Below are 12,500 nucleotides of genomic sequence, written 5' to 3'. Positions count from 1 at the left end.
GAGTTTGGGGTGACAGCGGTAGCCGATCTGACTAATAAGGCTAGCGGGCAGAGCCACCAGATCACGGCGTAGCAGGACACAAGGACGACTTTCCAGAGGCACAGGAACCAGCTCGGGTTTATCTGTCACTAAAGGACAGAGAGACGCTAAAGTTCATTCATATTTAATACATTCGCACTTTAACGTTATTATCTTCACATAAAAACATTGAACCTTCGTAATAACGTAGTTAATGATGATGAAGGAACATCTGAGGAACTGCTTCATCAGCATCCCACATTAGGAAGCTAATTTGCATATGTATGAACAAACTATTATAAGTATTCAAAAGAGGAGCAGAAAACGAGCCATAACGAGGTCTGATCTCAGAGGTTCAGGACGAATAAAATTAAAAATCAGATTCATTCCTGGTGAGAATCAGACCTGAGGATGTCGGCCAAACAGAAAAGTGTGATGTGATCTTTTTTAATATGGAGCATAAACAAGCAACTTTACTGCAGAAACAAAAGGAATAATGCTTGAACGTATCTCTATTATTCTTATGTTAAATTGTCAACTTATTAAAGAGACAGTACACGTTTCTGTGATAGTAAAATGACTTAAAAAAACAAAAAACAAACAAAAAACCCAAACGCTTTAAAATAAAGGCTGTTTATTTCATGTCACTTCCTGCTGCGGCCAGCGTTGCAATCTGATTGGATAAAAAATCAACATGTTTATAGTGAGGAGACTTGACCTCTACACACACACACACACACACACTCACACACACACTCACACACAGACACACACTCACACACACACTCACTCACACACATTCACACACACATACACTCACACACACACACACTCACACACACACACACTCACACACACACAGTCACACTCACTCACACACACACACACACACACACACACACACTCACACACACACACACACACTCACACACACACACACACTCATACACGCACACTAACACACACACACACACTCACCCACACAGTCACACACACACACACACACAAAGTCACACTCACACTCATACACGCACACTAACACACACACACTCACCCACACGCACACTAACACACACACACACTCACCCACACAGTCACACACACACACTCACCCACACACACACACACACACACACACACAGCTCTCAGGTATCCCACACTGTGACCCTGCTGTGTCCGAACTCGAATGGATTACAGGAAGATCGGAAATCTAAGTCTCCAGAGTAAGTGACGAGACACGACACTGAACCCTCCTGACTTTTTCTTACTTTCTTAATTTCATATTATATTTTTAATTCCATGATCACTTCAGAAATTAGAAAAAATTTGCATTTTTAATGAATTCATTAAAAACATAAAATTAATATAGAAAGAGAGGCTATTTATTTGTTATAAGGTGTTGAATTATTTGTTTACATATTTATTTTAAAGTTTAATTGCCATTTTTTCCTTTTTCCTTTTTTTTATTTTATTTTATTTTCCTTTTAAATTCCTTTTTTATTGAATTCATTGACGAATTCTTTATAGCTTTACGGTTTGAATTCAATGCTGTTTTCTTTGTGTTTCATGCTAAACATTCAAGCAGCTTTACAAAAGAAGAAGACAGAAGAGGCTGAGATGAGAAACGTGCGTCAGTGTCTCACTTCTGTCTCAGATTTAAAGTGGAAAAAAAAATTTGAAATAAAAAAATGAAATAAAACCCTGAGATTTGTACGAAGGGCTTCGAGACGTCTCGAATGAATATCGGTGCAACATTACGAAGATCTGAGATGTCATTATCTGAAACGATATAAATACTAAAGAAAAAAAAGCAGGAAAGAAAAACAATTAAAAAAAAAAAAAGTTTTTTCAGTTTGTTTAGTTTTGACTTTCCACCAGTTTGGCGAAGGAGGTTTTTCCATTTTAGAGAATCTCTGATTAAAATCTGTTTCCTTTTTTCTTTTACTTCTATTTTGACTCATGGTGTGATGTCATAATGTCCTGCACATTCATTAAGGAGTTTCAGTTTGACTCAGAACTTTACGACCCACAGCTACGTCTCATTTCATTCCCGAGAAGGTCAAGAAGCGAATCCTCTAAAAAAACTGTTAACAAGGTGACTACTGAACTACTGAACTTTTAGAGATATAAAAAAAGGTCAGAAATCATTAACGTTAGAGTTAAAGTAGTCTGACCTGCGCCCAAGCTACTCGACTTTTATGAGCAAATTTAGACGAGATGAAACGAGTGTTAAATGTGTATGATTAATGATTCCGTCTATATGGAATTACATCAATCTCAATAATACAGAATACTTTTAATTATATTTATCTGCAGAGATGTTTTAAAAACTGCTGAATTCTGGATTCTTGATTTATCAGGAGGTTTTGATTTACGTCCTTCAGAATCACAGGTTTAAATGAATGCCCTTGTTATGGTTACTATGGTAACTGCTCGTTCATACTCGGGCGTTTGTGTCACGGTTCCGAAACGAGACTCAGGTTTTCTGACATTAAAACGTAATCCACATCATTAAAGGGAACTATAAACGGATAAAAAGTACAACTTGTCCTTTTGTTTATAAAATGTCATGGTGATGAATTTCTGTGCTTTAGTTGTAATGAGGAATAAAGCTTTCAGGACGTGCTGTAACTCTAAACTTATCACTTTCTGTGTTTATTTCCCCGTTACAGCTGATGTGCTGACAGACTGAGAGTTTAGGTTTAAACCTGATATTTACTTGCGTAAGGATTTGTGGTGCGGCTGTACATCTGTGCGAATGCGTCCTCGCTGATGCCGTCGTAGTTCTCCTCGTCAAACTCTTCGTCCTCGTTCTGATAAGACGTGGGGCTGTCTGTGGTGGGCAGGCTGGACGCTCCGGGGCTGGAACGTTCTCCAGGCATGACGGGGTACATTCCCGGCACCCCGGGGTAGAAGAATGAGTTTCCTCTCACCCCAGAACTCCTCTTGGCTCCTCCCAGGAGGCTTAGCGGCATCTCGCTGCCTTCCGTCTTCACCTTGCGGACCGAAGGTGACCAGCTTGGAGGAGCCAACATGGCCGCCGCTGCTACCGCCACTGCTGCGGTGTTGTTTGCGCTGTTGTTGTTGTTTGGGCTCTGAGGCTCCGAGCCGGTCTCGTCTGTGGCAGCAGTGGCCGAGTCACAGTGAGGCGAATTAGCCTTGAACATGAGCTCCATGCCTCTTTCAACGATGTGCTGGATCTGCAGATACCCGGCCGTGTACATGACCACCAGCTGCTCGCTGGCTGCCATCGTCAGCTTCCCCGTGTAGCAGAAGGACAGAATTTGCTGGAAGCAGGCTGGCGTGACGGAAGAAGGCAGCTCGAATTCGGACTTGGTGCTGCCATTGAACAGGTCACGAAAGTAGAGACTGCTGGCGGCCAGGACGGCGCGGTGCGCCCTGAAGGCCTGCCCCTTCACCACGATGGACACGTCACAGTACAGACCCTGCAGGCGCTGCTCGTTCAGCGACACTAGCACCGCACTGCCGAAGTTGGGGATCTCCATGTGCAGCAACTGCGACATGGCGGCCCGCATTCACACAAACACACAGCGGCTCATCTGCAGAGACAAACAGAGGTACGGAGTCAGGGCCTGGATAATACACACACACCGCTTTAGTAACATGTTAATGTAACAGACCCGATGGAGACCTGAGGTCTCAGGCTTTACAAGGATTCGAGGTCTGTAACACAACAAGCTGCATTTTATTCTTGTTTTGATGAAGAAGTGAAGATGAAGTGAAGAGCGGCTGGTGAAGGAACCACTGTTACAGCTGCTATAACGTAAGTCACAACAGGAACACAATTTCTTCTACAGATGTTCCACAACATTAGATAGCTTTCAGAAATAAAATTGTTTTTTTCAGGCTGTTACAGGAAACTAATCAGCGTCAGAACGAACACAGTAACTCTGTCATGTCACAGCTGAAGGAGGCATCGTGTGAAGACGTGAAGGTCATTTCTTAATTGAATGTGTGAGGAGGAGGAGGGTGTGAGGGGAAACTGAGGGAATCGGCATCCTGAATGATAACAAACACACACACACACACACACACACACACACACACACACACGTCGCTCAGTTCTCATCACGCCTCTGCACGTCTAATATATTCACATCAGATTAGAGACAGAGGCGCAGCGGAAAAAACAGCAGGCTGAGAGACAGATGGAAGTGGAATAAGTGAAAAAAAATGACACCCTGTGTGACACACACCGAAAAACGCAGCACTATAACAAAGATTATTAAACTTGAGCCAAATCTTTTACGTTTTTTTCCCCCCCAGAAACCAGATTGAGTAGTTCGAGAACAGATTCTACTAAAGCAGTCTGAGATGTCGGACTCGCCTCTTTCATTTACCGTCATCATTATAATGTAGTTTAACACTCGTGCTAATTTATATTTATCTTATTATTATTTATTATTATATATTATAATAAATTATTATACTATTATAAAACGGGCTGAGAGGATGTTTTATTACTCTATTTAACCCTCGCCTCGACTTCACCGTGTCTCAGAGTTCGTTCCACACGGCAGGAGATTCTTTAGGATCTAAACTCCTTATATTTGCATAAGCTTCATTTAAATATTATTTCTTCCACGTGACGACGCATTATTCTTTGTAAACGACTCGCAAAGTGAGGAGCTGAAACGAGATTTTGACGTAGAGAGAAAAATAAAGTCTGAAATAGAGAATTGAGGAAATAAATTGAATAAAATCTACATTACACAAAGACGTACAGTGAGGAATGCAATTAGAAAATAATAGAGATAATTATCATAAATGTAAATCAGGTGCAGCGTGTGTGCTCTCGCTGCATTACCGTACACACTGCTAGCATGTCTAATTTCTGCAGATCAGTAGATTCTGATCTCAGGCAGGGATCCCAGTTGGACCCGAGGGCCCACCCAGGGTGGTCTGTAGGGGGCGGAGCTTAACACAGCTTCATCGCCAACACTGCCTTTAACGAATCATGCAAAAACTATGAAAAACAAAAACCTGATACTTTAAAACATTAACTCCTGCAATCTCCGTCAGCTTCACAACCGTAAAACGACAGTAAAAATCTCTCTCTCACAAACACACACACACACACACAATAGTTTTAACTCGTCTCTTACTCTCTTACACATGCTGGAGTGGAGTTAATACTCTTGAGAAATTCTCTGCAGCAGATTTCCAGGAACAGTAACTGAAACGCTGCCACCACACACACACACACACACACACACACACTCACACACACATTCCCCCCTTCTGCACTTCTAACAATCCCTCTATCGCAGAAGTCTGACCTGCTAAGTTCACTCTTCAGTCGCAGCTGAAAACCTTTGACGCTCTCTAACTCCGTGCAACACTCTCTCACTCTTTATTTCTTTCTCTCGTTCTGTCTGTCTCTCAGTCCTTCTCTGTCTGTCTCTCTCTCACTCTCTGTCTCTCTCTCTCTCTCTCAGCCTCTCTCTGTCTTTCTCTGCAGCTGGGATCCAGTGCATCTGCGCTGAAAGGGAAAGCGTTTGTGTGTAATCAATGCAGCATCTATACGTCGCAGAGAGAAAGAGAGAGAGAGAGAAATAGAGAGAGAGAGCGAGAGAGAACAGAAAGCAGGCTACAGTTACAGAAAAGGGAGTCAGAGGACGGAGAGGGAGGGGCTTTGAGACAGAGGGAAAGTCATTTAAGGACAGTACGAGTGAAGAAAAGCAGTTCGACTGGACTTTGCACTTCACACCGAAGCCCCAGAGACTCAGCTCTTCTTGGAATACAAGACTCCCAGACTGCAGAACGTGGAAAGCCCTGAACGGACCACACAAATATTAATTACAATTCACTTCACCGCACGTCAGCCAAATCTTACACTTCTTTTCCATTCATCTCAAAGTAGCTTTATTCACATGAGAGACAGAGTCCATGAAGCGCTAGCAGTTTACTTCAATACACACACAGCATCATATTCAGACACAAAATACATTCCGGGTCCTTTCACAAATGAGTCAACTTTCTGAGTCGACACCTCCACGAAAATGGATCACACACGCACAAGAATCAAACACAACACAGACGTGTTTTAAAATAATTTACGCTCTAATACAATACATTTTTCTCAATGAAGGTAGAGGAAGATTTCACGGAACGCTTTTAGCCGATAACGAAGAAGAGGAAGATTTAAGAAGATATTTAGGAGCTGAAGGAGTCGACTCTTATTGATGAGTCAAATTACAAAAAGTTACTCAGTGAAACAAACAAAAAAAAAATTCCACCAGTAAAATGTACAAATCTGTATTAAGTATTTGTTTTAAACACTTCGGAAGTTTAAATATCCACCGCACGCAAACGTACTCTGTCGTTAACGATAACTAATTATCTAGTTTCATATTAGCAAGAAACAGCAACCTACATTTTCTACGTATGTGTGAGACACAGAGCCGTGATTTTAAACAGTAATGACTGAACTGAAGAAAAACATACAGAATATCAGATCTCAATATGAGACAAAGCTAGAACAGTTACCTTGCTATGCTAATCTTAATGGACAACAAATTTAGGGCAAAGTTGAGCTTCAGAGTGAAAAAAAATCGTTTTAGTTAGACATAAAAGACTCTAAATAGGCCACACACCCATAAGCAAGAACAGCAAGAGACAATGATATAAACTATAACATTTATTATTGAATAATATGAACATGATGATAAATACACACAAGGTTCTACTCAAGTCGTTAGCAGCAGTTGATTATAAACTGTGTGAACCATAAGGTGGCTTTATTTTTCGCAATCTCTCTCACACACGCACACACACACACACACACCAGTCACACTTAAAACCTCTCCACAGCTTCATCTTGGCTCGCCGTATAAACACAAAGCAGCTGTATAGGAACAAGGCCAAATCTGAGCCACGCTGTGTGTTTGCCTTTTTTTTTTTTTGTCTTTGTGTATTTCTGCGAAATCTGTCTGCACTTGCAGACGCTTCCTTTGGTGAAACGTTTCTCAGTCGTGTCTACAGATCTGGCATTTGAAAGCAGACAGAGTGTCACTTTGTACAGACGTATGATATCAGGACACGACGGCTGGGAAAAGGACTCGCAAACAAAAGGAAGACACCACGTTTCGCATATCATGTGGCAACGGCAGATGGGACGATCCTGACGTTTTCTGCCAAATAGGATGCAAATGTAGAGAGATGAGATAAAAGCACTTACACTACACGTAAAAAACAGAAAGATAACACATCAGTCACTGCTTTTATTTCTACACTTTTGGGCTCATAGAGACATAAAGACATCCAAAATTGTTTTGGAGAAAATTAGATTAGATTAGATTAGATATCGGACGGGACTCTCTCTCTCTCTCTCTCTCTCTCTCTCACACACACACACACATACATGCACTCTCTCTCTCTCTCTCTCTCTCTCTCTCACTCACACACACACACACACACACAAATCTGATCTGAAATGTCAATGATTTATAGCACAGCACTGTTATATTATATAGTATACATTATATATAGCTAGGTTGCACATAGCTGCTATAACACAAGCGAGAACAGAGACGAAACATGGACGTTTACGGAATATAAAATTGTAAATGTTATTAAATGATTGTGTTTTAATAAGAATGAACAACTTCAGGTCTTCAGGGTCATACCATGTGTCAGTGAGTGTTTTATTCCAGATGAATACTAATCTAGTAATACTAGTACATTCTATTATACTGATTACATAATTGTATTTAATTTAATTTAAAAGGATAATTGTAAGTAATTGATCACTAGCACTGTTATTAAACGTGTTTAAAGTGTCAGGCTCCCCCCCCCATTCAGGCGCTCAATGGAACAGTCCGTTTCCATGGCATCGTGTGAAGGCATTTCGAAGCGCGCGAAACAGAAAGTGACCGGATTATAATTCTGAATACTCGGGATTATCTTCGCTAAAGTTGTTTAAATCTACATATGAAGGTTTATAACAGACGTTATATATAATTTAGCATCGCTAGACAGGTAAAGCTTTTCCCTCCTTCCCGTTTGCCGTGCCTGTAGACCGTGCGCGAGCCCCTCCCGCGCGTCATGCCACTGCGCTCGCGCCGTCTTGTCTCGCTGCCAGCGCGCTCACACGGAGCTGCAATGCAGTGAGTCTCAGTACAGAGTCTGCAGACGTGCACAGACGTGTCAGGCTCGTGCGCTCATATAATGTAGAGCTCTCTGAATTAAAACAGATGCAAGCGCGCGAACACACACACACACACACACATACATGCACTCTCTCTCGCTCTCTCTCTCTCTCTAACACACACACATGCACTCTCTGTCGCTCTCTTTCTCTCTCTCTCTCTCGCTCTCTCTCTCTCTAACACACACACACATACATGCCCTCTCTTTCGCTCTCTCTCTCTCTAACACACACACATGCACTCTCTGTCGCTCTCTCTCTCTCTCGCTCTCACACACATGCACTCTCTGTCGCTCTCTTTCTCTCTCTCTCGCTCTCACACACATGCACTCTCTCTGGCTCTCTCTCACACACACACAAACACACACACTCTCTCACACACAAACACACACTCTCTCTCTCACACACACACACACATACAAACACACACTCTCACACACAAACACACTCTCTCTCTCTCACACACAAACACACTCTCTCTTTTACACACACTCTCTCTCTCTCTGTCTCTCTCACACACACACACACAATGCAGAGCTGCAAAAATATAACATACAAGCTGTAAATATTCTCTCTCTCTCTCTCTCTCTCTCTCTCACACACACACACACACGGAAAAAACACACGCACACACATAACACACTAAATATAGCCTTTGCACGTATCTGATAACAGTATAGAGAGAAAATGATGGCCAACGTGAAGCTGGCACACGCATCCTTATACAAGACAGAAAAACCACATGCTTTTGTCAAGCAATGGAGTAAAATTATATTTCAGTAAAAAAAAAACCATTATTAACATCTACCACTCTCTCTATCTCTCTATCTATCTATCTATCTATCTATCTATCTATCTATCCATCCATCATCCATCATCCATCCATCCTGTGGGGATCACAAAAGTTTGTGCAATGCTAAACCTAAATGCTTCCCAAACCTTAACCTCAGTAAGTTAAAAAAAGTTACAAAACTGTTGTATAAAATTCGAATTGTTTCTCGTCCCCATGAAGATCTAAAAACACACAAGAAAACAACCTGCTCCAGTGTGCTAGAAAATATGTCACCTAATTTTAGGTGTTCAGAAAGTGCACTGCGCTGGAAGTATGAAATATGCAGATATATCGTCCACACACACACACACACACACACACACACACACACACACACACACACACACACGATTTAAATGTTTTAAAATAGTTCTATATATTGCAGTTCCAGGCTATAATAATTTTAGAGTAAAGATTATGACTGTTATGTAAAGATGTAATTAAAGTTACATTAAAAAGCTAACTTTAGGTGTTCAGAGACCTATAAATGTGTAAACGCTAAACGTTTGTAAGCTCTGCATGGCATATTAAGCTCATTCTGCTCGGCTCTATGGATCCTCTCCATAAGAACAATTCGGCTTTATAAATATTCAAACACTGCAGTCACGCCTGAGTGCGCACACACACACACACACACACACACACACACACACAGACTCTCACAGACACACAGGCTCAATCCCAAACGTCTCCCATCAGGACCAGAAGTGCACTATGTATTTAAAGAGATTGATTCTCGCTGCACATCCTATAGGCTGCAGGAAGGAGTTTGAGACACAGCTTTAGGTTCTTTAAGCTCGAGGAGCCTCCTGGCAACAGTGCCACCAATCAGAGCTCTCTCTCGGCGTCTCGAGAACGCTCTGTGTTTATCTGTGTGTGTGTGTGCTGTATGGCATGTAAAAGATTCAGATGAAACATTTGGGCCATTTCTGAGATCTGATACAGGCTCAAAGTTTGTTAGCAGCAGAAGGTTTCAGATGATTCCTCATCACACTGTTCACCAATCCAATGAAATCTTCTCCATGTCGGTTTATACAAAGACCTGAAGACTTTCTAATGTTGACGTTAGCTAGAAGCGTTATCTCTCTGTTGTTCAGTTCTGTGCCACACAGGGAGTGATGAATAAACGTTTTCCTGTTTGCTGTGTTCACTCACTCGCTCTCTCGCTCCCAAAATCACTCGCTACCTTGATGAGCAACGCAAACGAAGCTCCTCTAAACCATTTCCATAAAGTGGTGCATAATTAAACAAAATCTCTGCTGTAAAGAAGGAAACGTTCTGGTTGAGTTACTCCACAAATAAACTGAAATGAGTCGTGTTTATCTGTAAAATCAGTAAAAGCCTAAAAGTCAAAGGAAAGACAAATCAATCTGGAATAAAATAAAAAGTTTCTGTAATCAGGAAGTTGGATTTTTTTGGTTTTGAGGCTGAAGGACACACAGAGATAAACCATGCCATGTTGTCACTGATGCCTGAACACTGTGACCTGTGGATCACTCCATAATTCTGTCACTCACTCACTCTGTCACTCCATCACTCCGCCACTCCATCACACTTTCACTACATCACTCTCTCACTACACCACTCTGTCATGCCATCACTACATCACTCTGTCACTCCATCTCTCCACCACGCCATTACTGTCACTCCATCACTCCACCACTCCATCACTCTGTCACACCATCACTCAGTTGTTCCACCACTCCATCACTCTGTCACTACACCACTCTTTCGCTCGATCACTCAGTTGCTCCACCACTCCATCACTCTGTCACACCATCACTCAATCGTTCCACCACTCCATCACTCTGTCACTACACCACTCTTTCGCTCGATCACTCAGTCACTCCATCACTCCATCACTCTGTCACTAACATGGTTTATGAGCTGAAAAGTCTTTCACTAATGTCAGTGTTCCTCAGTAGCTCAAGCAGGACACGCTGTCCTCATTCCTCATAAGCATGAACACTGACTGAAGATCAGAGACAAATATTAAATGCTTGAGATTGAGAGAGAGAGAGAGAGAGAGAGAGTATAAAAAAGAGAGGAGAGACAGACAGTTTGGACAGAGAAAGTAAATCTGGACAGAGAGAGAATATTTAGACTTTGGACAGAGAGGCAGCCTAAGCAGAGAGATAGATAGAGACAGAAAGAGAGAGAGAGAGAGAGATAGAGAGAGAGAGAGAGTGAACAGAGAGACAGTATAGGGAAAAAACTTTGAAGTCGACTCATGTCCTTGTTTTGGCAAGTGAGAGCTGTCTGTGTTTGTGTGTGTGTGTGTTTGTGTGTGTGTATGTGTGTGTGTGTGTGTGTGTGTGTATGTGTGTGTGTTTGTGTGTGTGTATGTGTTTGTGTGTGTGTATGTGTGTGTGTTTGTGTGTGTGTATATATGTGTGTGTGTTTGTGTGTGTGTATTTGTGTGTGTGTATGTGTGTGTGTGCTGAAGCTGGGTGGTGCTTTGAGTCCATTATTCAGGCTAGACAGACAGAGAGAAAGACAGACAAAATACAGAGAGAAGGACACAGACAGACAGACAGAAAAACAGATGAGACATATAGAGAGACATATAGAGAGACAGACAATCAGACAGAGAGAGAGACAGATAAACTAAAAGACAGACAGAGAGACAGACAGAAAGTTGCTCCATATGTTAATGCACCTTTATTTGTGTAGATGGAGTCAGAGACAAATCTCAAGGCATGTTTTCTTTCTAAACGGAGCACAGAAGCTTTCAGTGAGCATGTGGTGTACATATGAACTTCTCCTTTATCCAGAGCGCAGTCTCATCTCCCAAAAATAACACTGCATTACAACACGTGTACTTATTCACACACACACACACACACACACACACACACACACACACACACACACAAACACACTTGCCTCAAGCACACCATCTTAGAAAGATCATTTGTGCAAAATAAATGAAGACACAAATTGTATATGATCTACATTCATCTTCTGCCATAAAGCTCCACCCTCATGCTCTAGGCCACGCCCCCTCCTGAGACAGATCTGTGACTGTTTAATGTTTTTTTTGTCAGCAACCACATCAGTGAATCTGTTTGAGACGCCAAACTCCTCCACAAAGCTTACCGAGGAAATGGCACTGGAGGAAAATTCACACATTTGGTGCAGCGCTAAACTGGAGGCCATAATGTTCCATTACTTGTTAGCTAAGTTAGCTAACGAATGATACTTGACCACCAAATCCGGACGACCGAACGGATTTAGTGTAAAGAGAAAAAAATCAATGCCATTCCAAGTGTCTCAAAGTGTTTGTGAAAATGATTATTATTATTATTATTATTATTATTACTGAGATTATTTTTCAATTAAAAATGAACATGCAATAAAAGAGCTAATCATACTCCAATTCTCTGTCCAGTCATTTTGTTTCTGTAGTTCTGCTGTTTTGTCCTCATCTGGGTTTGAGAAATGCGGTTCAAGTGGAGAGGAAGTGAGCTGAACTCAAAT

At 41.7% G+C, this 12,500-nt stretch overlaps 1 protein-coding gene across 3 annotated transcripts in view; it reads right to left on the bottom strand.

Moving 5' to 3' along the window:
* The window catches only part of LOC132840662 (nucleus accumbens-associated protein 2), a 38,217-nt gene that overhangs the window by 9,309 nt on the left and 16,408 nt on the right, over positions 1–12,500 (bottom strand). For 2 of the 3 annotated variants that reach the window (XM_060862494.1, XM_060862496.1), the window contains exons 2-3: positions 2,738–3,578; positions 1–128 (exon numbers count right to left, since the gene is read on the bottom strand). The exon at positions 1–128 is cut by the window's left edge and continues 43 nt beyond it. In XM_060862494.1, the coding sequence (XP_060718477.1) occupies positions 1–128; positions 2,738–3,554 (945 nt within the window). In that variant the 5' untranslated portion in view covers positions 3,555–3,578. Of the gene's footprint in view, positions 129–2,737; positions 3,579–5,318; positions 5,457–12,500 lie in introns of those variants that run through there. The other variant, XM_060862495.1, reaches the window with a different exon arrangement.

Source organism: Tachysurus vachellii, chromosome 26 (genome assembly GCF_030014155.1).
Source record: "Tachysurus vachellii isolate PV-2020 chromosome 26, HZAU_Pvac_v1, whole genome shotgun sequence".
NCBI lineage: Eukaryota > Metazoa > Chordata > Actinopteri > Siluriformes > Bagridae > Tachysurus > Tachysurus vachellii.
The sequence above is the reverse complement of the archived record's forward strand: the minus strand, read 5'-3'. Positions and strand labels throughout refer to the sequence as shown.